Source organism: Aethalodelphis obliquidens, unplaced genomic scaffold (genome assembly GCF_003676395.1).
Source record: "Aethalodelphis obliquidens isolate GAN/ISIS:26980383/991018 unplaced genomic scaffold, ASM367639v1 scaffold4, whole genome shotgun sequence".
NCBI lineage: Eukaryota > Metazoa > Chordata > Mammalia > Artiodactyla > Delphinidae > Aethalodelphis > Aethalodelphis obliquidens.
The window spans coordinates 19,321,257-19,347,161 of NW_020837948.1; the positions used below are offsets into that span (position 1 = coordinate 19,321,257).

At 36.8% G+C, this 25,905-nt stretch overlaps 1 protein-coding gene and 1 pseudogene across 5 annotated transcripts in view; one reads left to right on the forward strand and one right to left on the reverse strand.

Moving 5' to 3' along the window:
• The window catches only part of HSD17B4 (hydroxysteroid 17-beta dehydrogenase 4), a 91,454-nt gene that overhangs the window by 64,604 nt on the left and 945 nt on the right, over positions 1 to 25,905 (reverse strand). For all 5 annotated transcript variants that reach the window (XR_003431240.1, XR_003431244.1, XM_027099513.1 and 2 more), the window contains exons 2-8: positions 22,323 to 22,376; positions 11,603 to 11,710; positions 9,635 to 9,694; positions 8,093 to 8,114; positions 7,941 to 7,987; positions 6,387 to 6,471; positions 5,116 to 5,303 (exon numbers count right to left, since the gene is read on the reverse strand). Coding sequence is in view for 3 of the 5 variants with exons in the window: in XM_027099513.1 (XP_026955314.1) it covers positions 5,116 to 5,303; positions 6,387 to 6,471; positions 7,941 to 7,987; positions 8,093 to 8,114; positions 9,635 to 9,694; positions 11,603 to 11,710; positions 22,323 to 22,376 (564 nt within the window). In the remaining 2 variants the exon portion in view is untranslated. The remainder of the gene's footprint in view (positions 1 to 5,115; positions 5,304 to 6,386; positions 6,472 to 7,940; positions 7,988 to 8,092; positions 8,115 to 9,634; positions 9,695 to 11,602; positions 11,711 to 22,322; positions 22,377 to 25,905) is intronic.
• LOC113616206 (transcription and mRNA export factor ENY2 pseudogene) lies at positions 20,884 to 21,394 on the forward strand (annotated as a pseudogene).

Consider the following 25,905-nt stretch of genomic DNA (forward strand, 5'->3'; position numbering starts at 1 on the left):
CCCAAGAAAGTCTACAGCCCATGGCAAAAAGTGACTTAGGTAGGAGTCTAGCACAGAAATGATAAGCATAAAATTCTAAATAGTGGTTGTCTCTTGGCATGAAGCAGAGGAATAGAATAGAAGGTATAAAGTTAGATGCAAGTAATGTTCCAATTCTTGGGTTGCGCAGTGAGTTCATGACTATGCATTACATTTTTTTTTTTTTTTTTGCAGTACACGGGCCTCTCACTGCTGTGGCCTCTCCCGTTGCGGAGCACAGGCTCTGGATGCACAGGCTCAACGGCCATGGCTCACGGGCCCAGCCGCTCCGCGACATGTGGGATCCTCCCGGACCAGGGCACAAACCCGTGTCCCCTGCATCGGCAGGCAGACTCTCAACCACTGCGCCGCCAGGGAAGCCCCTATGCATTACATTTTGATGCTTTACTTCTTGCCAGTAACCTACACTGTTGTGCATATATATGTAGTATTATACTTAAATAATCCAGTTCTTTAACAAGAATTCCTTCAATAAGATATGAGAGTATAAAGAGTTTTTAAAATAAGGGACTTTTTTAAATGGCCCTGTTGACAAAAGAAAAGGAAAAAAAAATTAGATCTCAGGTACAAATAGCTCTTCTACACTAAAGCAAACTGGTTAGGCACAGCTCTTAGGAAAAGCTAGCAAGTGCATACTTGTTTGGTATTACAAATTCCAAGTTCTAAAATGAACGTTAGCTCAAACGTGGAAAGTAAAATGGTACTGTGAAAAAGCATTTGTATGCCATGAAGCAGCTAATTCTAAAGTAATTTCACTCATCAACTGTTTTGTACTGTTTCACAGAAACTACTTTTAAAGTATTATAGATATTTTCTTTTTATAAATATGTTAAAACCAGGAGTATCAAAAACCATACACAGTTTTTCACCAGTCAAGTATTCTATTTATTATATAACTAAATAAATAAGCACTGGCTCTCAATCATACATTTAAATTTTTAAATTTAAAACTTTGTATTTCATGTTTTCAAAGAACAAAGTTGGAAGACTCACATTACCTGATTTCAAGACTTACTGTAAAACTATAGTAATTAAAACATCATGGTATTGGTAAAAGGACAGGCCCATAGATCAATACAACAGAACAGACAATCCAGAAATAGACCCACACATACATACATGGTCAATTGATTTTCCACAAAAGTGCAAAGGCAATCCAAATCAAGAATGAGGAATAGTCTTCAGGACAAATGAACTCGCAGTTTCTTCCACAAATAATTGGCACTTTTTTAAAAAGGAGAATGAGCTATTATATGTTCAATAAAACTTAAGAGATACAGTAACAAAACGACTGTGAACCTTGTTTAGATCACTGTGGAATAAACTAACCCTAAAAAGATATTTTTTAGATAATGAGGAAGTTTTCATATAAATCTGGTATTAGACAAGGTTAATGAATTATTTTGTTTGGTGTGATATTGGCATTGTGGTTACAATGTCCATATCTGTTAGAGACACATTTCCAAGTATTTATTAGGTGAGATGCAACATCTAAGATTTGCTTTGGAATGTTACAGAGAAAAAGGGAGAGGGTAACAAAATAAATAAATCAATAAAACAAAATCATTTTGAAATATGCCCAGAGCATTCTGTTCTCCTTAACAAAGGCCTATACTCAAGGGAAGCTACCAGAGCCTTATCTGACTTAAGGGAAGAACAATTAGACTAGTGGAACCCGTCTAGCCTTCCTGTCTCAAATAAGGGGAGAAAAAGAAAAAAGGCTAAAAAACTCTACTGAAGGTGAGAGTCCAGAGACTTTGACCTGCTAAAAAACATGGGGATTTAATCATAAGATTATAGAACACTTCCCCTCGCCATAATTTACAGCCACTTCAACAGGGCTCCAGTATAACAACAGTGGATTACAACTGAGAGAGCTGCAAACACAGAGTACCTAGGGAAACCCAAAGACAACAGGGGACACAAAAACAATGACAAAGAGGAAAATGTAGCCTCTGACACCAACAGCTACAGCAACCAATAAATGCAACCTAACTCCTAGCTAGATAAACACGAAACCTCACAATAAAGCTCTGAATACCACACTTTCTACTACCCCAATACATCATGTTCTGTTTTCAACAAAAATTTCAAGGCATGCTAAAAGGCAAGAAAAGTACAGACTGAAGAGACAAAGCAAGCCTCAGAACCAGCTTGAAATATAGCAGAGATTTTGGAATTATCAAACTAGGAATTTAAAGTAACTGTGATTAACATGCTAAGGGCTCTAATGGAGAAAAGTGGACAACTTACAAGAACAGATGACTACTGTAAGCAGACAGAAGTAAATGCTAAAAAAATCAAAAGGAAATGCTCAAAAACAAAAACAGGGCTTCCCTGGTGGAGCAGTGGTGGGGAGTCCGCCTGCCGATGCAGGGGACACAGGTTCATGCCCCGGTCCAGGAAGATCCCACGTGCCGTGGAGTGGCTGGGCCCATGAGCCATGGCCGCTGGGCCTGCGTGTCCAGAGCCTGTGCTCCGCAGCGGGAGAGGCCCGCGTACCACAGGAAAAAAAAAAAAAAAATATATATATATATATATATATATATATATATATATATATAACTTTGAAATGAAAAAAGAAAAATCAGTAAGCTTGATCTGAATATATGTCAATAGAAACTTCCCAAACTGAAATGAAATGCAAAGAGAAAAAAGGACAAAAAAATAAAAGGGAATAGAATATCTAAGAACTGTGGTATAATTACAAAAGATATATTGGGACTTCCCTGGTGGCACAGCGGTGAAGACTCCACGCTCCCAACGCAGGGGGCCCAGGTTCAATCCCTGGCCAGGGAACTAGATCTCGCAACTAAGAGTCTGCATGCCACAACTAAGAGTTTGCATGCCACAACTAAGGAGTCCACGTGCTGCAACTAAGGAGCCTGCAAGCCACCACTAAGGAGCCCACGAGCTACAACTAAAGGAGCCCACCTGCTGCAACTAAGACCCGGCCCGACCAAATAAATTAATCGATTAATTAATTAAAATAAAAAGAACAGGCACATAATGGTAACACCAGAAGTAGAAGAAAAAAAGAAAACAACAGAAGAAATATTTTAAGTAGTGATGGCTGAGAATTTTCCAAAGTTAATCACAGATCCAGGAAGCTCAGAAGACATCAAGTAGAATATTGCCAAAAATCTACACCTATTGTTATGCATACTATATTCAAACTGCAGAAAAAACAAGGAGAAAATCTTGGAGGAACACAGAGGGAAAAATACCTTATGCATAAAGAAACAAGGGAAGAATTATGTCAGACTCTCCTTCAGAAACCATGTAAGCAAAAGAAGAGTGGAGTGAAAGATTTCAGGTGCTGAAAGAAAAAAATTACCAACCCAGAATTCTGTACCCAGTGAAATTATCCTTCAAAAGTGAAAGAGACTAAATTATATCTCAATAAACCTGGGTGGGGGGGGCAAAAAAAAAGTGAAAGAGACTAAAGAGAATAAAAAAACAAGCTAAAGACTGGGAAAAAATATTTGCAAAACACATATCTGATAAAGAACTTGTTTCCAAAATATTCATGGAACTCTTAAAACTCAACAACAAGAAAACAAAGAACCCCCCCCCCAAAAAAGAAGAAGAAAACAAAGAACCCAATTTAAAAATGAGCAAAAAATAAGAACAGAAACATCAAGGAAGACAAATAAATGGCAAATAAGCACAGGAAAAAAATGCACAACATCATAAGTCATTAGGGAACTGCAAATTAAAACAATGAAATACCCTATACACCTATTAAAAGAACTAAAATGCGAAAGACTAACAATAATAAATGCTGGCAAAGATGTGGAGCAACAAGAACTCTCACTCACTGCTAGTGGGAATGAAAAACGATACAGCCATTTTGGAAGACAGTTTGGAAATTTTTACAAAGCTAACGATAGCCTTACCACACAATCCAGCAATTATCCTCTTTAATATTTACCCATATGAGTTGAAAATTTACGTCCACACAAAAACCTGCACATGAATGTTTATAGCAGCTTCACTCACAATTGTCAAAAACTGGAAACAATCAAAATGTTCCACAATAGGTGAATGAAAAAAAATTGTGGCACCTACATACCATGTAATATTATGTAGTGATAAAAAGAAATGAGTTTCAATCCTCCCAGACATTTGTGAAAAAGAAGAGAGGATGAAGAGATGGAACACAGAGGATTTTTAGAATGAAACCATTCTGTATGATCTATAATCGTGCGTACATAACATCATGCATTTGTGAAAACACATATAATCATACAACCTAAAGAGCGAGCCCTAAAGTAAACTATTAACTATAGTTAATAATAATCAATCAGGGACTTCTCTGGTGGTCCAGTGGTAAAGAATCTGCCTTCCAATGCAGGGATGCGGGTTCGATCCCTGGTCAGGGAACTACAATCCCACATGCTGAGGGTCAACTAAGCCCGGGTGCCACAACTACCGAGCTCACATGCCTCAACAAGAGAGACAGTGTGCCACAAAATATAGAGCCCACGCACCCTGGAGCCCATGTGCCACAACTAGAGAGAGAAAATCCACATGCCACAACTTGAGAAAAGCCCGCACACCACAACGAAAGATGCCACATGCCTCAACGACCCGATGCAGCCAAATAAATAAATAAATAAATAAATAAAAATTGGTCAATACTGGTTCATCAATTGTAATAAATGTAGCACACTGATGTAAAACTGTGTGGGAGGAGGAGTATATGGGCACTTTCTTTACTACCTGCTCAATTCTTCTATAAACCTAAAACTGCCCTAAAAAACATAATCTATTAATTGTTTAAAATAATTATTATTATAAAACAGTAAGAATGCTATTACCTCATTCTGTAAAGAAAAAATGTATGTATGTCTACCTACACAAGAGAAAGTTTATCTCAGTGTGGTAGAATTATGGGTCAGATTTTGTTTGTTTGTGCTGTCCTAAATTTTCTATAATGAACATAAACTACATATAATGCTTTTTTAAATTGTAAGGAAATTTTTTTAGCTACTCAAAAAATTAAATACTTTTACAAAGCTCACACCACACAGGTATGTGAGGAACAGCATTAAAAAAATCTAAACTACTTACCATCAGGCAAAATGTTCTGGGTCAACCGTGATCCAGCAGTAGGGGCGATAGTGTTACAATGAATGTTGCTTTTCTCGCCTTCAACTGCAAGACAATTTGAAAGGCCCAGAAGACCCAGCTTTGCAGCACAATAATTTGCCTGACCAAAGTTGCCATATATTCCTGAAGCCGATGAAGTCATGATGATCCTAAAAGGAAAATCAATCTCTCAACATCATCTTTTCTATATTTTGATAATGTTGCAACTCTAAGCATTTTTTTTTCTTTTTCATTACTATTATATCTGTCAAAAGCAACTCTGTATACTGCCATTAGGTCCTTAAAGTCATGATTCATATATTTAAATTATATAAAAGTAATCTCTCAAAATTCAACTGCGAGATTTTATTGTTTTAGAAAGAATCCCTGGTCAGTATCAAATGAATTCAAGTGTAAGAATGTATATTCATTATCTACTGAAAACAATAAGTATTTATAAACATAAAATAAACTGCCAATTTACAAGTTAAAATTTTAGTAAGAAATATTAGATCATGAAGTTCTAATTCTTTAGTCCTCATCACTTTGCTCCTTTCCCTTTCTGGATAATATTAAATGCCTCATATTAAAACAATACCATCTCATAATCTGACCTAATCTCACTTACCCTACTTAGTAGAACAAGTAAATCCTATCATTTACTTTCAGAAACTGCTAGTATCACGATATACTAGAACTCTCCAATAAGAACAGATATCACATGCAATTTACTTCTAGTAGATGTGTGTGAACACTAAGTTAACAGGAATAACTTTTACATTAGAGCGCATGGGTCCACTTACTAGGTCTGCCACGTCTGAGTCACACAGGTGCAACTATAAGAGTCTTACCGTTCCTAGTTTACAAAGACTAACTCATGTCTGACCAGTGCCAGCTAGTAGAAAACATCCACTCATCTCTCCCCAGTTGGTCACTGGACACAAAAAATGATATTTTGGTTAGAGAATAAAGTACTGCTGAATCCTCAATGTTTGTACTGCTAAAATATCAGAGAATAGCAGGAGAATCATTAATAATGAAAAGTAGGAGGTGAAAAGAAATACTAAGTTGTCCAGCTCGTTAATCTATGACTGACACCAGTGTAACGGGGAGGCATCTGCCAAAACTACATTTAAAAAGCCTGTGCATATCTGAAGGTGTATTTTTCAACATCAAAGCAATTCTTTTCCTCTGTACATAAGAACCCACACACGCCATCTCCAATCCCCCCTGACAGCCACATACAACTCTACCTTCCAAATTTCTGTTTCTTCATGTGATCCCACGCTGCCCGGGTCACCAGGAATGAGCCCCGCAAATGAACTCTCTGGATGATATCTAAAACAAGAAATTTTTATCATGAATATTGTCAAATCTAGACAGAGCTATCTCAGAATCAACATAAGCAATGACTTACTTATACAAAGATGTTCATTTTACACCTAGCATTCAAAATCAACTATTGTCACATTGCACTCAGAGTAATCATTTTAGCTTTAGTTCCAGTTACATAACCAATCAATAATTCATACCCATTTTGCCTATAATTTATGATTAGATTATTATCTAATATAGCTAACTTTATCATAAATACAATGCCACCTAAATACGATGCCTATGCACATCTAAGTACAATGCCATCTTTAATTTTTGCCTATTTTATATAAAAATTCATTAATACAAATAACCAAGAATTTTACATATATAATTGGGACTCAACACAAACATTAGTTAAAGCATAATCAAAACCACTCAGTTCTTCATCAAGAAATGTTTATAAAATGTTCAGTATATCCCTAAATCCCTATTTTTAACAGGATTTGCAAATGAGTTAGAGAGAGCTGGGGGTCGGGGCATGGAGGTGTAGGAAAGAGAGGGAGGGGAAGAGGGAAAAAGAGAGACAGAGAAGCCTGCTTTCTGAAATGTCAATCTAATGAACAGACAACTTGGAGGACGATTCAGATAAACAAACAACTCTAGATTTAATCTTACTCTGATGAAACCAGAAGAGGACACACTCCAGCCCCATGAGAGCTCAAAGCAAAGCACCAGCTTAAGTCTCCTCTGCCAACAAATTCTATCTTTCTCAGCTCCTTTTTTTCTTCAGTTCTTATAAGGGAATTGGAAACTAAAAGCCTGTCTTTGCTTACTTCTAAGTCAGAAAGATATCTTGCTTCCTCCAAAAGAACTTCTGGCAATATTTCCCAGAAACACACTCTATAAACAATGATGTCATTCATCTCAGTTACCATGCCTGCCACCATCTCAGCCACCAATGCTTGTTTTAGTTCTGATAGCCAGTGAAAGTAAGGGCAAAAAAGAGCAAACAGGATAAAAAAAATTTTATAACTGTGATTGTTCATCATCTAAACTCAATCTTTCCAACATGACATTCCTAATGGAAATTTTTCCTACTTATTAGAAGTTTCAAAATTATGTCTAGGTTTTTCCCACCCACTTCTCCGATCTCCATCATTTTTAGTGCCTCAGACTCTCTTTCATAGCCTGCTCTTGCTCTTGAAATAAGAATCATACAGCCGGACAAGCATGCAAAAGGCTGTTAGAAACAGCTAATACTGCAAGAAAATGCTGACAATCTCTCAAAGAGAAAAAGGGAAACGGACGAAAGTCACAAAAGCCTTTTCTGCCAACTGTTCATTTTCAGTTTTAAAGCTTATTCATCACTTATATTAGCAGAAGCAAAAATAGGTAGAAGCAAGTTTTTCCTTAAGTGTATAAATGTATCAAATATTAGAAGGCTAAATGGATAAGTATGTTCCAGAGAACATATATTTAAAATAACTTACCCCAGTCTTCATCACTTATTCTACCAAAGGAACGGTCCCTCAAAATTCTAAAAAATTGATATTACATATGTTGAGAAGAGAAAGTCAACACTTAAAAAAAAAAAAGTTTGCATGTACATAACTTTATTGGAAATTTAAAAAGAAATACTCACCCAGCATTGTTGATCACAACATCTACAATATAAAAATATTCAAGTCACAAATATAAAAGCAAGCATATTAATTTGCCTTTGCTTACAACTCACATTTCTTTCAAAAGTGTTCCCTGCCTCCCCCCCGCTCATGGAAAAGTAGATATAATAGGTAACAAGTGCTAGCAGAACAAAATTTTATACCTATAGCAAAACAAAATCTGGTTCACAAAAGCACAATAAATACCCCATTATATCAGTGCTTTCCTCTCAAGTCTACATACCTAAATGTTTCCACCTCTACCTTCTGCCAAAATTCTGTGAGCTTATTTACAGAATTAGCAGTCACACAACTCTTAGGTTCTTAGAACTCAGTGGTAATCGTAAGGCATCCCTCAATTAACTTCAAAATTCACTGGGAAAATTAAAAGTTTAAAAGATTTTTCCTTGCCACTCAAAAGTCAAAAGCCCAGAAAGGAAACCATTAGAGTTAGAAACTGATGGCCTATCTTAATACATAATTGCATTCTCACTATAAAAAAAAAGGGATTACTTCTTAAGGTTCAACCACCATCTTGCGGCTATTTTCACCTTATGACTTCAAAACTTTGTGGTCGCTATCCCTGTGTCAGACACTATGTGAACACGTCTCTCATAAGCTCAACCAAATATAGCTAGAAACATATATACGCTAGACCAAAAAAAAGGGGGGGGGGACACATTCAAACTACAAAAATTAACATTTTTCAGATTATAAACATGTTGGGCTTATCTGCAATAGTTTCCCTCTAGTAATTCAATAACCTTTTACTAACAATGTATGGGACTAAGTCAGGAAAATTAAACAATATATTTGAAATGCTTCTTAAAAATGAAGATTTTTATTTTATATAATTCATCTTAATTAATTTGCAAGATACTGAATCATTTTAATCTGAATCATTATAATTATCTAAAATATTCCACTGGGTCCTCTATTGCCAAAATACTGATTTATTTTTTATTTTCTAAATATATTTGGGGTATGATTAAATTATTATAAAAAGGAAACTTAGAAAATACTTACAAGTTTTTTTTTTTTTTACAAGTTTTTTTAAAGGTTCTTAAAGTACAAAAAAAATATAAAACAAACTCAACACATACATGCATAAAAACTGTCACCTCAAGCCCTTTGTGGAATAAGATTAGGGTATGTAAAAAAAAAAAATTGGGGGCTTCCCTGGTGGCACAGTGGTTGAGAGTCCGCCTGCCGATGCAGGGGACACAGGTTCATGCCCTGGTCCGGGAAGATCCCACATGCCGCAGAGCGGCTGGGCCCGTGAGCCATGGCCGCTAAGCCTGCGCGTCCGGAGCCTGTGCTCCACAATGGGAGAGGCCACAACAGTGAGAGGCCCACGTACCGCAAAAAAAAAAAAAAAAAAAAAAAAAAAATTAAAATTTAAAACAAATCTAAAAATTTGATTACCAAAAACGAGTTTTTAATAAACAAAAGGGAAATAAAAAATATTTCATTAGAAAGGTAGAAGCTGATCTGTTAGTACCATAAATGCAAAGAAACATTACCTATTCTTCCAAAAGCATCCAGTGCTGTCTTCACAACCTTCTCTCCTGCTTCCACTGAATCTGAGGGAAAGGGAAATTAGGACAAAACTTCAGTAATATCCCTTACAAATGACTTCTAAATTCTGTGGCTCACAGCACATGACAGATACTATTCATTCAACAGAACCTGTTTCCAAGGAAAATACATACATATTGCAGGCACGTGACAAACTAAAATATAAATGATACATGTTACAAAAGAAATTTAGTCCCTAAGACAATCCTTTAACCTACAAAAAAAAAAAAAGGAGAGGGGGTAAATGAGAAGTATTTGACAAATAATATACAAGATACCACGGTCCAACAGAACTTTCTGTGAAGATGGAAATGCCCTATTTCTGCACTAATAACGGTAACCACGAACCACATGTGGCTACTGAAATGTGGCCTGGAATGTGGCTAGTATGACAAATGGAATATTCTATTTTATTTCATTTCTATTGAATTTTAAATAGCCACATAAGCACTTCCCCTTAAGGATGCAAATGGGACTTTGAGAGAGAGGGAAGGAGGAGCGTGTTTAATTTGAAAAAGCATGTTCAATTCTGCATCACTACATTTGGAAAACAAACCTACTGTTTTTGTAATACTAACTACAAAAAGTAAAGCTCAATGAAATATTATGGATTTGTTATTTTCTGCTAATCAGCCCAGGAGAAGGGCTCGTATCCCCAGAGCTGTGTGTCAAATGGTCAGCTGTCAACTCAACATCACCACTGCCTCTTTCTACTTCCTCTGCAATCACAGGGGGAGCCAAGTCCCTTCCCTGGAACCCATAAGGTCCTGAGTTAGATCTGCCAAAAAGAGATACTCGCTTAAAGGGAGAAAAAGTAGGAGGAGACTGTAAATGCAGGCAATCTTGTGAGCAGGCTGCAGATGTGAGACTGACAGCACATCTAGGTGAGCTCTTGAAAGCCACCTGCCACAGGCTGAGACGGTCATCGACAGTTTCCCTGACATGCACCTGCCCAGACCTTCCAATGGCAAGTCTCTAATTCGTTGTATAAAACCCTTCACACTTGGAAAACCCGAGAGGGGCTTCTGTTTTCTTGACTGAATCCTGATTGATACAGGTTGAATATCAAAAGTGAGGGGCAGGGAAGAGAATCCAAAATCTTTATCTTTACAAAATAGGTTTTAAAACCCCAGAAATTTTTTTTAAGTTGAAAACTTAAATGTCTGTCTCATTATTCCCTTGAACTCTCAAAACAAATCATATCCTATTTCCTTTCCTCTAAAATTTCAGAATAAAGTCATTGGCAATCTAATTTTCTCCCTGGCCCATAAAAACAATCTAATTTTCAGAAAAGTCAGTAAGCACTATCTTTTTAAAGTAAATCTACTCAAGAAGATTCCTTACAAATACTATTAGAATCAATACATCAAACATAAAGGTTGTATTTGCTGTTGTTATTTTTTCTTTATTTTTAATGCCTAATTTTGACTCTTACATTTTCATAAAGATAAGAAAGTTACATACAGCAATGATTACCTGTGCAGAATGGAATATGAAGGCTGGGTACAGAAGGGGGCCACTTCACTTCTTACACTATATTACTTAAAGAAATTTTTTTTTAAAGCAATTTTAAAAAGAAGAACTCTGAAGAAATACATAAGACCTTTTAGCTAAGACAGGTCTTTTAAGAAGAGAGCATATTCATATTCACATCTACAGTAATGTACTGATTATATCATGTGCTCATTATTAAAAATATTAAATAAACAACTGAATAAAAGTTAGACTCATAAAATAATCTACATCAAAAGTTTAAAAAATACGTCACTAAACATCTTTGGCAGACTTAGATAAAATCTAATCTCATAATTATACTAGAATGCCAAGATATTTGCTCAATAATTATTAACATGAGAAACAGCATTAGTTGAGGAAATATAAAAGAAGCAGTATAGTTCTCTCAAATACTGTACCATAGTTGGCCACTGCTTTTCCACCTTTCCTTCTTATTTCTTCAACAACCTTATCAGCAGCTAAGGAGCCTTTACCAACTCCCTTGAAGTCCCCTCCTAGATCATTCACTGCAATGCAAAAATAAACAAATAAGAATTCAGTTCTAGACCTTAAAAATATGAGTTGGAACTGAAATTATATTATTAGTATATTTCTTCAGTCATCTTCCTAATTCCCTATTACCATATTCCCATCTTACTGAACACACCATGAGATACGTACTTTCAAAACATGCCTCTTTGTTTTTAAATACAGATATGAAGCAGCAAAAATATTTAAACACAGGTTCATGTCATGAAATTTTTAACTGTGCAATACTTCTCCTTTTTTGGAAAGAAAAAGACCATGATTCAACCCACTTTTAGCAAAAAGAAAGAAAAGAAAAAAAACCTAAAGATCACTTTTAAGATTAAATACACAGGAAAACAGTATGGACATTCTTCAAAAAATTAAAAATAGAACTGCCACACGATCCAGCAATCCCACTTCCAGGTATTTATTCAAAAGAATTGAAATCAGGAACCAAAGAGATAACAGCACTCCAAATGTTCAATGCAGCACTATTCACAACAGCCAAGATGTAGAAATAATCTAAATATCAACTGACAGATAAAAATGGATAATGAAAATGTGGTACATAAATACAATGTACTATTATTCAGCCTTTAAAAAAAGAAGGAAATTTTGCAATATGTAACGACATGGATGAGCCTTGCAGATAATATGGTAACCCAGTCACAGAAGGCCAAATGCTGCATGATTCCACTTACATCAAAGTATGTAAAATAGTCAAACTCATAGAATCAGAGAATAGAATGGTGGTTGCAGAGGTTAGGGGGAGGAGAAAATGGGGAGTTGCTAATCGGTGGGCATAAAGTTTCAATAATGCAAGATGAATAAGTTCTAGAGATCTTATCTGTCATACAACATAGTGCTTGTAGTTCATAATACTGTATTGTACACTTAAAAATTTGTTAAATGTTCTTACCATAATTAAAAAAAAAAAAAGAAACAAAGAAAGGTCAAATACACAATGTGAAATATCTTCTCCATGTCAAGAAAGAGTTTGTTTACAGGAATGGTGATAAAGAACAAGCACAGTATTAAACTCTTGGAGAAGCACACGTGAATTTTTATAAAGCATAGTGTGTCATGGTCTACCAAAAAAAGAGGTCAAAAATTACATACACAACTAATATGTGTTCAGTCACTAATTTATACCATATATGTAATTTATATGTTTAACAACTGACCACACTTACCACATAACATCTCCCTATATCCAATTATATAGATACAAACATTAATTGCACATTTACTATTTGCAAGGAAATCTACAGAAATCTACAGATGTATAAGAATGGTGCCTATCCTCAGAGTTTATAATCTACTGAAAGTTAAGTATGTGGTAACTACACTAATGCACTAATTGCATCATAAAGTTTATAAAAGTCAACATAACTAAATAATATAACAAAGGTAATTTATACAATAATTTAATTATTTACAAAATAACATGCAAAAACAAATGAAAAGATAAATAGATCAATGCCAAATAACTTGGAAAAAACAGAATTTAAAACAAATACCTGGGACAAAGAATTAATTTGCATTGCAAAGTGATCATTTTTGTAGGGTTATTGCACATACTGTGCGGAATTTAAAAATTACTAATTAATAAATGGCATAGAAGTATATACTAAAATTTAAAGTCTCTTAATATTACCAAATTGATAATTACCATAACTGGGGAAAAAAGAAAGCCCACAAGATTTTATTTTTCTTTTCAAGAATGGTTCTCTTTTGGGGGGGGCTGGGGTGAGGGCTGCAAGTGGGGTTGGGTGGTAAAGGGAGATACAGGGATGATACCGAGCAAAGCTCGCCTAATGTGCTTTTACGCTTAAAGGAAATGAGTTTTTCAAAATGTGGACTGGGATATATTTTTTCTAGCAATATAGTCTTAACAGCCTTACTGTAAATAAAAAATGCCGCAAAGACACAAAATAATGGGGAAAAGGCTTACGTTATCCCTCAGAGACTTAAAAAAAAAAGTGTTATGATTCTCAAGACTAGATTCCTCTTAATTATTCATTTCTGTACAATTACTCAAATGACAGGAAACAATTTTAAAAAATCAAGATTTTAAAACATGCTGCTAACAGTCTTTTAAGATCCTTTTTAACTAAGCAAGGGAAAGTTCAAGAGCAAACTGGCAAAGGCCATACTTAAGAAAGAATTGTTCAATTGTGAAATGAAACACTACCCCCAAGTGGAAACTGTTCAAAGTGCAACTAAGTGCAGTCAAAGGTTAAGAACTGAAGACTGGATAAATAATTATTGAGATCAATGATGTGTAGTGAAACAGTTTCAGAATAGATTTATTCAAGACAAGTCTCTACCTTAGAGAGTACAAACTTAACACTGACCCCACTCAGTTATCCCGCTATCACCAGAGCTAAATCACAGGGATTACAAGTTTAAGTAAAAAAGCACTGATTACACACTGAAGGGCTTGGATAGCAACAATGTTAACAGACTGTATACAAAGAGAAATGTATCCACACTATGTGACACTGTTCTGCTTAAATATATGACTAAAATTCTAATCACAATAATATTTTAAAATACCATTACCGCCTTATACTGGTATGTATATACTCTGCATTTTCAAAGACCCATCTATGTACATTGCTTCATTTGATCTCCATACAGTTTTTTAGGACTTTGGCAGAAACAGTTGTTCCTATTTTCACAGAAGAGGAAAGTTTAGGAAAGGTTATGTAACTTGTTCCAGGCTCCAAAGCTTGTCCAGGCTCCAAGGCTGTATGAAATGGCAAAATTCAGACTAGAACCTTGACCTACCACAATACCATTCTGCTCCTCTAATGCTGTAAACAAGTTTCTTTTATCCTAATTATTTCCACTAAAAAAAAAAAAAAAAAAATCACATGTGCTTGGGGAGAATATAGAAGGAACAGTACATCAGGCACCCCAGTCAAACAAATAGCTTTAAAATAGGGAGTAAAAATGGTTAAGATTATGATAGTTAAGGACAGAGTCTTCTCAGCTAAAACCATCAAAATATCCCCAAAAGTGACATATTTGTAAATCCTCCATATAAAATCCAGTTTATAGCTCTGAAGAGTTTTGGGTTTTTTTAAGATGTAAAATCTTTTTCCTATTTCTGTCATTTTAAATAAATCAATGACTTGGATAGTCTATTAAAGACTACATAAGGTTTTTTACTAAAAATCCACCCCAAGATTTTACTAAGTACCTGCAATATGCTAACCACTAGAGCAGGGATATAAGAATCCAGAGAATTCTAAAACACACTTGGAGCCTGTAAAAGTACTCTACTAATAGGTAAATGGATACCTAAATACAAAGTACCAAGTTATCAGCTATTGAAGCCTGAAAACAGAACCATGTTTGTGACAATGCCTGTTTCCCCATATCCTCCCAACACTGGACATCATTCTTTTCAGTATAACAATTAAATGATTACAAGTTGTAGCTCATTATTTTAATTTACATTTCTCTGAGCACTAGTAAGGTAACATTATTTTCATGGGCTTATTGGTCATTTATACTTATTGTTTTGCCTGCTTAAATCACATTTCATTTGGGGTGCTTTTCTTTCTTACAGATGTGTACGTGTCCCTTACTTATAAAAGATTTTAATTCTATATCATATGTCTTGCAAATCATAAGTTCCTTTATTGAAATGTTGAAAGAGAAACAGAGGTAACACTGGAGCATTAATATTATTTGATGAGCATTACGTACATTGTTTTTCAGTGTTTTGTTACATAAACCAGATTGAGAAATCTGGATTTGTCTTTAGTAATCCTATTTGTGTACAGGACTTTGCTCTCAGAAGTTGGTTTTCTTGTTCATTCTTGCTATTCTTCGGCCCTGACTATTGGCTCCAAAGACTAGAGCAAGAAACATGCTTTGGGTCTCCTGATATCAGGGCTGCTAAACCAGCTGAGGGAATATATGTCACTTTTAGTTTGACAGAAAAAAAAAAAAATGCAAATCAAACTGATTATCATCTTCCTCAAACTGTCCCACCTTCTCAACATCACTTTGCTGGGTGAGATATTTCCCAGGTACTCTTTCCTTTCTCCCGTTTCTGAACAGCACATGTCACTAGCCATCAAGGCTTGACATCAATTTCATTATGATTCTTCAAATGTTCACTCTGTTCCCACTCTGTATCCAGCACTGTGCTAGGTGCTTTGAGCTCGCAAGGTAGTTTGTGCACTGAGGAGTTTCCAGTTCTTTTGAAGAATCGTTTACTGCCATTTCTTTCCTATTCTATAATTTCATGCCCAGATTACTACAGTTGCCTTCCCGGTGGTCTTCTGCCTCCAATCTTAATCTTCCCAGGCAATCAGCAGACTGTTGCTGGGTGATAGTCCAAAGGCAGCCTTTATACTAAGTCATCCCCTTGCTCAAAATCTGCAGTGGAACCCTATTATTCACTGCCTAACTTTCAAGATCCCTTAAAGTCTGCCCTCACTTTACTGCTTCACTTTACTACAAGTAGTTCGTCCTTTTTGCTGTAGCTCAGTGAGGGAAATTGCTTATATAGCAGTTTCTAACTTGCCACTTAATTAACAAGAGTAATAATGTTATAAAGCTTTGTATTTGAAGAGTGCTTTATAACTGTGCTTACACATATTCACGTTCATATATTTATTCAATCCAAGGGTTTGACACCAGCTGAGTCATATCCACTACCAATGACATATCTATAAAAGACTTTTATTTCCAAAGTAAAATGGTGCTTCCAAAGCTACAAAATCAAAATAACTTTCATATGTATTGATTCTGTGACATCCTTTACAATGAGTAATCTGAGAAGCATATAAAAAGATGACACGGGGACTTCCCTGGTGGCGCAGTGGTTGAGAGTCCGCCTGCCCATGCAGGGGACACAGGTTCATGCCCTGGTCTGGGAAGATCCCACATGCCGCGGAGCGGCTGGGCCCGTGAGCCATGGCCGCTGAGCCTGCGCATCCGGAGCCTGTGCTCCACAACGGGAGAGGCCACAACAGTGAGAGGCCCGCATACCGCAAAAAATATATATATATATATATATATGACACGGGCAATATTGTACTACAAGTGTACTTATTTTTTGGAGAGGTTATTTACTTTTTTTTTTTAATGCTTTCAAGAAATTCAAACCCCGCAGATTCAAAAAGTCTTTTTAATCCTTGTCTTATCCCAGAGGTAACTGCTATTAACCATCTCTTGGATGTTCTTCCAGACATTTCTGTTTTCTATGCTTGATGCCTTTCCTCCTATTCTGATAAAGTTTCCGACAGCAAACAATAGCACTAAGAATCATTTCATTGATTTTAGAGCTGTGGGCCCAATGGGGATTTCTTCCTGTATTCTGTTCATGTCCTGACTGCTACCAAAAAGTATTTAACGTGCCTTAAAAATGTGCAAGGACTATTAAAAAATGGAAAAATTAAGAAAACGTTACATCAGAGAAAGAGAAGCCTACTCAAAGCATATGCTAATGGTAGTTACTCTATTTGGGGACAGTGCCAGGTTTACCCTTAAGCTTCTTGACAGCCAAACAAAAGGTGGAAAACACAGAGCTGCCATACTATTTTCACTGTTTGGTAGAAAGACGCAATTACCCTAGTTCATCAGAGTCTTTTCCAGAATGGCCATAAATGTATCTAAATATTTGAAGACCTCCAAAATGTTGTGATAGTTTAGAAAGCAACGTCTTAAGTTAGGTCCCTTTAATTTAAGGGACTTAATCTGTCTCAACAACAAGAAGGCATCAAAGGTCTCCTTAAAGGGAGAAGAAGCTGAAAATGAAAGACTGAGTCCCCTCCAGAGTTCAGTCCTGGGACCCCATCTCCTGTTTATCTGCACTCACCACCCGGGTAATCTAATCCAGTCTCCTGGCTTTGAATACCACCTAGAAACTGAAAATAGATCTATATAGCTTCAACCTGTCCCCCCAACTACAGAGTCCTATGTCCCACTGCCTACCTACTATCCCCATCTGAAAGTCTACTGGGAATGTCCTCTCTCTGCGAATCCGGCCCTCCTCCAGTCTTTCCTATCTCGGTAAACCACCACTTTATCCTTCTCTCTCCCTTTCAACCCACATCAGCAAATAAGCAAATCCTGCCATACCGACCTTCAAATTATTTCCAGAATTTAACTTCTTTGCACCACCTCCATCCCTACCACCTGTCTGAATCACCCCCATCTCTGATGCAGATTATTGCGATAACTTGACAGATCTCTCTGCTTCCACTTCTTTTTTTTTAATGAAAAATTACAAGTGTGGACAAGAAGAGTTAATAGGATAATAAACTCCAATATGCCCAACATACTTCTCCACTTCCACTCTTGCTCCCCTAGAACCTATTCCTCACACAGCACTCAGAATGAGCCATTTAAACCTTAAATGAGGTCATGTTGCTCCTCCACACTCTCCAATGGCTTCCCATCTCAATCAGGGTAAAAGCCAGTCCTTACTCTGAACTAAATGGTCCTACATGACCTGACCTCCTGTGATCTCTCATCTCTCACTCTGTTCCCCTAGATAACTTCACTCCAGCCTGGGATGCCCCCTAAGCTCACTTTGACATAATCTTGAGCACAGTGCCCAGCACACAGTCACTATTATTGGCTTTTTACCCCCTTTACAAAAGGTTTTAATTCTTGATGTCATTTAATCCCCATCATAATCCTGGAAGTTATTAGGTAAGGTGGCTACTAATATTCAGAGAGGTCATGTAATTAGAGAGCAGAGACAGGATTTATAGCCTGACCTAACTTCAAAGACAATTCACTTTCCCCACTACAGTTCATCTTCTGGCTGTCAGGATCACACAGCCGTTAAAAACACAGGCTCTGGCATCAGACCACAGGAACTTGTAACTCATCTTTACCAGTTATTATGCAACTGCAGTACAGAAAAGAAATCATGTCAATCTTACTTCAAAAGATTGCAGTTTCAATTACCCAAAAGTGCTACTCCTCCAGTTCAAGAATAGAAAGCATTCTGCCTTTCTTACTGTCCAAAAAAGAGGTTCTCCTTGCTGGAACACTTCGATATTCTTTGTGTTCACGCCCTCAAGACAAAACTTAATATTCAGAGAACTCGATACAGCTTACCTACTGAGGAAACCTCAAACCTATTCCATTCCCAACATTTCCTTCAGATATGTGCAAACATTTCTTGAAAGATGTAATGTGTACGAAACCAAATGTCCCTTGTTGTAATTATCAGCCAAAGGCTTAGCAGTTCTTATATCCAGATTTAAATCTCCCATAATGCTTTATATTATGGAATATAAAACACAGCAATCATATTTACATGAAGAGAGTATCTTAAGTGATACCCTTAACTTTGCGCTTGGCCAGGTGATTTCCTTTGGCCAATGAAAGGTGAGTAGAAGTGACATGCCACTACTAAACAGAAGCTTTATGAGACACCAAGGGGATCCATTTTTATTTTCCCTCTGCCGGAAGAACAGCCATGATGATAGTTGCTCCTTCAGCTGGGATCCTGAAATTAGTAAGACACATAAAGCAGAGACACAGCTGCCCAGAAGCTGAAAGGTCAGGTAGGTATGAAATTACCCTTTTTTTTTTTAATAAATTTATTTTATTTATTTATTTTTATTTTTGGCTGTGTTGGGTCTTCCCTCCTGTGCATGGGCTTTCTCTAGTTGTGGCGAGCGGGGGCTACTCTTCGTTGCGGTGCGTGGGCTTCTCATTGCAGTGGCTTCTCTTGTTGCGGAGCATGGGCTCTAGGCACGTGGGCTTCAGTAGTTGCGGCACACGGGCTCAGTAGTTGTGGCTCATGGGCTCTAGAGCGTAGGCTCAGTAGTTGTGGCACACAGGCTCAGTTGCTCCGCGGCATGTGGGATCTTCCCGGACCAGGGCTCGAACCTGTGACCCCTGCATTGGCAGGTGGATTCTTAACCTCTGCACCACCAGGGAAGTCCTGAAATTATCCTTTATTATTATAAACCATTGAGATTTGTCTGTTAACTCAGCATAACCTAGCAAAAGTTGACTTATATGAGAAACAAGGTACTCCATTTCTTAAGGTCTTGCTTCTTACTGGCCTCTGAGCTAGTCATAGGATTAACTGATTAGTAATTTTTCCACAAACAAGATACTCCGATGTTATAAATCCTAGGTTTGCTTACTCCTCTTTACTATTTTTTGCTTACTCAGGTAAAAATATGCTGAGCAGAACAAAATTAACGCAGGAGAAATGTTAGTGCACATGATAAAACCTGGACTCGGGGCATCTGTGTTTTAAAAAAGTTAAAGCAGAGGGTAGTGGTGGTTAGGGAAGAACAAAACCCATTGGTAGCCTAGAAAGTTCACAGCTAGGTCACAGGCTAAAAAGTGGTAGAAAATATCAGTGAAAAGTTCTACATTTTCACATAAACTAAACTAAACTAAATCTGGCTCTCCAGCCAAGTTTGGCAAATATTTTTCCCAAAACACTAATTTTCTGCCTTTGGGGACTTTCACAAGCACTTGCTGCAATACCATCCCTGAGGCAATGACAAAATAAACAGATACACTGTCCCTGTTTACCTTTTTCTTAGAACTGAAAAACTCCAATCTGAGTTCAACAAATTCAAAGGTAATAAATAAATACAGGAAAACTGATCCACATAAACACATATTGCTGCAAAAGGTTTTACAAAACAAGTTTATATACTAAGATTATAAGTTAGTCACAACAAAAACAGCAGGAATTTATTCAACCAATCTCAAAGACACACCAACCACTCCCCAGCCCACCCCACCCCTCAAAAAGGGCTACATCAAACAATAAAGGAACGAATGAACAAAGTCCCTTCTTTACAAAAGGCAATATTCTAGGTCCCTTAGGAGATACAAAAGATAAAATGAGATACTTGCACTTACGGAACTGAGTGGAAAAGATGTAAATAAATAAAAAGTTGTAAGTATTAATAAATAAATAGCAATATATTTTTTTAAAGGAAAAAAAAAAGTTACAACATGTGCCTTTAGGCCCTGACATGAAATATTTTGGGGAAAATCTGGCAAAAAAGGCCTGAACTATACACCCCCTGACCAAATACCACAATATCAAAATTTGTCCTCGCCCCAAGAAGTAGATTGGATTAACAGAGAATGGCTATGACCTTAAACAAGGAATATCCAAAGTCTCTGTGTCCCTTCCATAAACATATATGCTAGGTCTGGACAGCCGAAGAGTGTGGTTAGCAAGATGAACAAAGATGCGCAGAGAGCAGCAACTAACCAAAAGTTGATAGAAACTGGAGAAAGAGAACGCCTCAAGGAGTTGCTGAGAGCTAAATTAATTGAACGTGGCTGGAAGGACCAGTTGAAGGCACACTGTAAAGGTAATTAAAGAAAAAGGACTAGAACACGTTGCTGTTGATGATTTGGTGGCTGAAATCACACCAAAAGGCAGGGCCCTGGTACCTGACGGTGTAAAGAAAGAGCTCCTACAAAGAATAAGAACATTCCTTGCTCAGCATGCCAGCCTTTAAGACTGAATTAGATAGTGTTGTTTTGTGGTTTTATTTCTGAAAGTAAAATCTGCCATAAATTAGGAATTGATTTCCCAAAATAAAATCCTTCTTTGTATGATGGTATACAGTTTTCAGTAATGATGTATACAATTGTATTGATTTTTTTCCCTAAATGTGTTATTTTAATAAATATCTCATGAATGAAAAAAAAAAGGATATATGCTGAGGAAGAAAAGTATATCCAATATCCTGCTTAGGTCTTCTTTGTTTAGAAAACCTGGCTGCTTGTTCAGTATTTTATTACACATCTCTGTAAACAAATTGGGAGAAATTTGTCTCTCTGTATTCCCTGATAAGATGTAGGAAAACTGGGATTGGGAGGTCAATGAGGGCCAACAATTTTAGCCCAGGAAAGATATTAATAAATATTGGGCCATACATCTGCCCTACGTACCTATCCGGCACTCATTTAGATATTCCCCACAAAGACTTGGCTGTACACAAATCCACTCCTATGTCCATACCAACTGCCAAGTACATCAGGCAAACCACTGAGATTACTAAAACCTCCCACTTTTGGTGTATTCCTCAATACACCATCTTCCAACTGATCCCCCCACAATAAAACTCATGCAAGTGCCCCTTTAATTAAAAAAATTTTTAACTGTTATAAAAGCTTCCATTTAAAAAATTTTTATGAAAGAGATTTAAAAAAAATACTTTGGATTCCCCGATTCCAAACATTTAGTTATGAAAATGCACTTATTTCTTACCTTTTCAATATATTTACACTTACAAGGATTCATCTTGCACCAGTCTTCTACATCAAAAAATTACAGCCCACAATATACCAAATTCAAGAATTTCCTTTTATATAATGAATGTCGGCTCATCTCTCTCAGTTCTACTAATTTGCAAATTCTATGAAACTAGTTTACTTTAAAAACTAAGTTACAAAGTTAGCCGCAACAGGGAAAAAAATTTTGTTGGCAGAAGAAGATATTACTGATGAAATTTGACCTTGACAAATTATTTGATGTGAATACAAAGGCCTCTGGCTTGTGAAGACATGGGCTCGAACCTGTGACCTGTGTATTTTAGTTCCTAGCTACTGAATGAAAAGAAAAATATATCAACTTACCAACAACTGATGCACCTCTTTCTGCAAAAGCCAGGGCATAGGCTCGGCCCAATCCTATTGAAAACAAAAGAAAAAAATCAGAAGGTTGAGAAAATGTTAGCATAATTTTTCTGGTCCACTCAACTCAATCCCTATTGCAAAGTAACTGGTGAACAATTAATTACATTACAAGGGTAGAGCCTTCATTGGTACTCTCAGCCTCTACTTCACCTACTTCTACTTTCAGGGGTTGGAAAGCTTAACACTGTATTTTCCACCTATTCTACCTACCGTTTCCTATCATTCTACCTAGCTTCTAGGATGGATGCTAGATGTGAATTGGGTTCCACCATTAAACGCATTTGCATGAAATGTGGAAGGAGGAAATGAGGCAGAAGCCACCTTACTGTGACTTTTGGATGTTACTGTTGGTTAAGAAGCTGATTTCTTGAGGCTTCCTAGGTATTAAGCAGATATAGTGGCAGCTTCTAGATCTAACTCCCTAATTTCTAAATGGCAGCTTCCATTCTCTAGATCCCTGGGGCCAGTGGCTATTTGGGCTGTGGCAGTTCCAATGGTAGCCTCAGAGGTAGTGGCTCCACTAATGGACCAGTTTTATACTGTTCCACAAGGAATTCCAAGAGGAATTGCCTAAAACCCAACTGCCTAAATTAAGTCCTTTCCTGTTTCAAATTATCTAGTGGTTTCTATATCCTGCTCTGAACCTTGACTACATAATCACCAAACACAGGAAATATTTAATTCAGACTCAAAGGTATGAGGTGTAAATTTATACATCCAAAAATGGATACATGCCTATATAAATTTTATAGGCAGAGAATATCTCAGGAAGTCTATAATAAGAGACTGGCAATTAGTGGTTACCTCTGGGGAACAGAATTGTGTAACTAGCAACAAGGGGTGGAAAGCTTACTTCTGTATTGTTTAAATCATTTTAACATGCACACGTTTTTTAAAATGTAATTGATAAATTTAATTGGTAAATTTAATTTGAATTGATAAACAAGTAAACAAATATTGAGATGGCTAAATTATCAGGCTCTTCTAAAAAGAACCCAAACTATAAAGTTTTCCAAAACTAAAAGATCACCAAATAATTTATTTTAAAATGTAATCCACTCTGAATGGATGAGAGAGAACCACTCAATATAATAACTCCAGTCTCCTCATATTTTATCAGATCTAGGCTAAAGCACTTGCTCTAAACATGAGGTTTTCAGAGAAATCAAATACTCATAACCAGAACGCAAAAAAAAAAAAAAAATGGTAACAAAGTGGAAAATCATCAGATGAAAGAAATGGGGTATGTCTCTAGTACAGATTGATCTAAGTTAATCAGAGAATTATCTCAAAACCAAGCTATGCAATACTCTGAAAAGATATGTAAGTAATCTACTTTTACCATAAAGGCCCATGCAAACTGTACACAAATCTGTATATAAAGTTAAAAGTGACATTCTCCTCCCTGTTTCCCTGTAACACCACTCGTCCATTAACAGGTTCGCTAAGTGTCCTCCCATGTTTTTGTATCTGTGCTTACATAAACATTATTTAAATACTTTATGTGTCTTAGTCTGTCTCCCCAAGTAAACTAGAAGGTCCTTGTAGGTTGAGATTATGTTATTCTTTTACATTTCCCACAATGCCCAGCACATCTTTACAGTCAAAACGCACAAAAAGTTAAAGCCAAGAGCCTCTATTTTCTCTTAATCCTCTTTTAAATCCTGCCTTAACTTTCTCCCACACCTAAGTTCATTGTCAACTGTCCTCTCTTCCCCATTTCTCTTCAGACCTTAACTTCTTTAGCATTGTCTAATATCAGTTGATTCTTTTCTCACAGTGCTTGTTCAGTGCTCTCTTCAGTGGGTTAGACTTTTCTCTGCTTCAAGTTGACAGAGCCTCTGAGATTAGCTTCCTGGACTATTTCACCTTCTAGCGTTACCAATCAAAAGAAGTCAAATGACTTCGAAACCTCTCCTGACTCCAGAATCTCCAACTACTCACACACTTCTCACTTCACTATCTCCAGATCTACAGCTTGCTATTTTATAACCATCTCAAATTCACAATGGCCAGACTCCCTTCTTCCACGGCCCACCTCCACCACTCTCACAACTACATCCCCAGCAACTACTACAATCAGCTAATAAATACGAATTCCCATTATCCCACCCATCATGGCAAAATTGTTTACCTTAATCCTAGACAATTCTAAACCTCTCCTTCCAGGTCTCCCATCAAACTATTCAATATTCCAAGCTAAACAACAGCACCTGAATAGTGCAAAGATATTTCTATTCATCTCTAGAACATGCATGGGTTGGAGTCAGACTAATTCCCAGACACAGGCCTGGCAGGCATTCACGGACACCCTCCTGGGATGTTTAGCAGTGTCTCAATTCTACAGATATGTATCCTTAAATGAGAACCCCAAGACCTCAAGGACAACAGTCTTCATGATAGGACTGGAATTAGATCTCAATCTCTCTTTCATAATGATGGCCCACTGTAGACCTAATGACAGTCTCAACTTTACCACAAAATTATATCTGCCCCAGATCAGTATTCAAATCTAATGGCTAGTAATTGTATCATAATCCAGGCTCTTTAAAATATGAATCAGTTCATGAACAGGAGGTGCTAAATTCAGAACTGTCTAGTCACAACCCATTAATACTTCACAAAATCAACTTAGTGGGTTGTAATCTGCATTTACTTAATGAAAAAGAATAGAAAAGTTCAAAGTGCACTGCATTTACTATGTACCGTGTCATGAGCTTGTTTCAAATATAGTGTGTGTGTGTGTGTGTATACCAGGTCTTGGTATAAAATGTATTTCATACTGTGAATCACTCACTGTCAAAAGAGGTTTAAAACATGAGTGCATTACTTAATTATTTCCATCAAAAGCAAAGTGTAAACAAAATGTTTTCCCCAAAACATAATCATTTTAGAATAAATATAGCTATGGATATAAAACATTTGGCCACCAATTAATACTAAAGATATTTTCTGAAAGGAAGCATGCGAATCCATTTTATAAATGGAGACATGAAAATACGTATGAATTAACTGTCAGAATTCCACTGTTTGTGACTTTTAATATATAATTCAAATTAATTCTGCATTAAGTCCATTCTAGGTATAAGGCACTACCAGTGGGTAATCAAAGGCCCATAAGGTCAAGGTCCCTGCACTTGGAGATTACAGAGATCATGGACAGGTGGGAAATAGTGTAAAACCTCACTGCAAAGCATCCGTGTGGGTATGAGTGGTTTGTCTTAAATTTTGTCCTTTAAAAATAGGGTTACTTTGGGACTTCCCTGGTGGTGCAGTGGTTAAGAATCCACCTGCCAATGCAGGGGACACGGGTTCAAGCCCTGGTCCGGGAAGATCCCACATGCCGTGGAGCAACTAAGCCTAAGCGCCTAGAGCCCGGCTCTGCGACAAGAGAAGCCACCGCAAAGAGAGGTCCGCGCACCGCAACAAAGACCTGATGCAGCCATAAACAAATAAATAAATAGAAATAAAAATAGGGTTATTTCACATAACCAATCTCCACTTGGCTTCTGAAATACAGGAA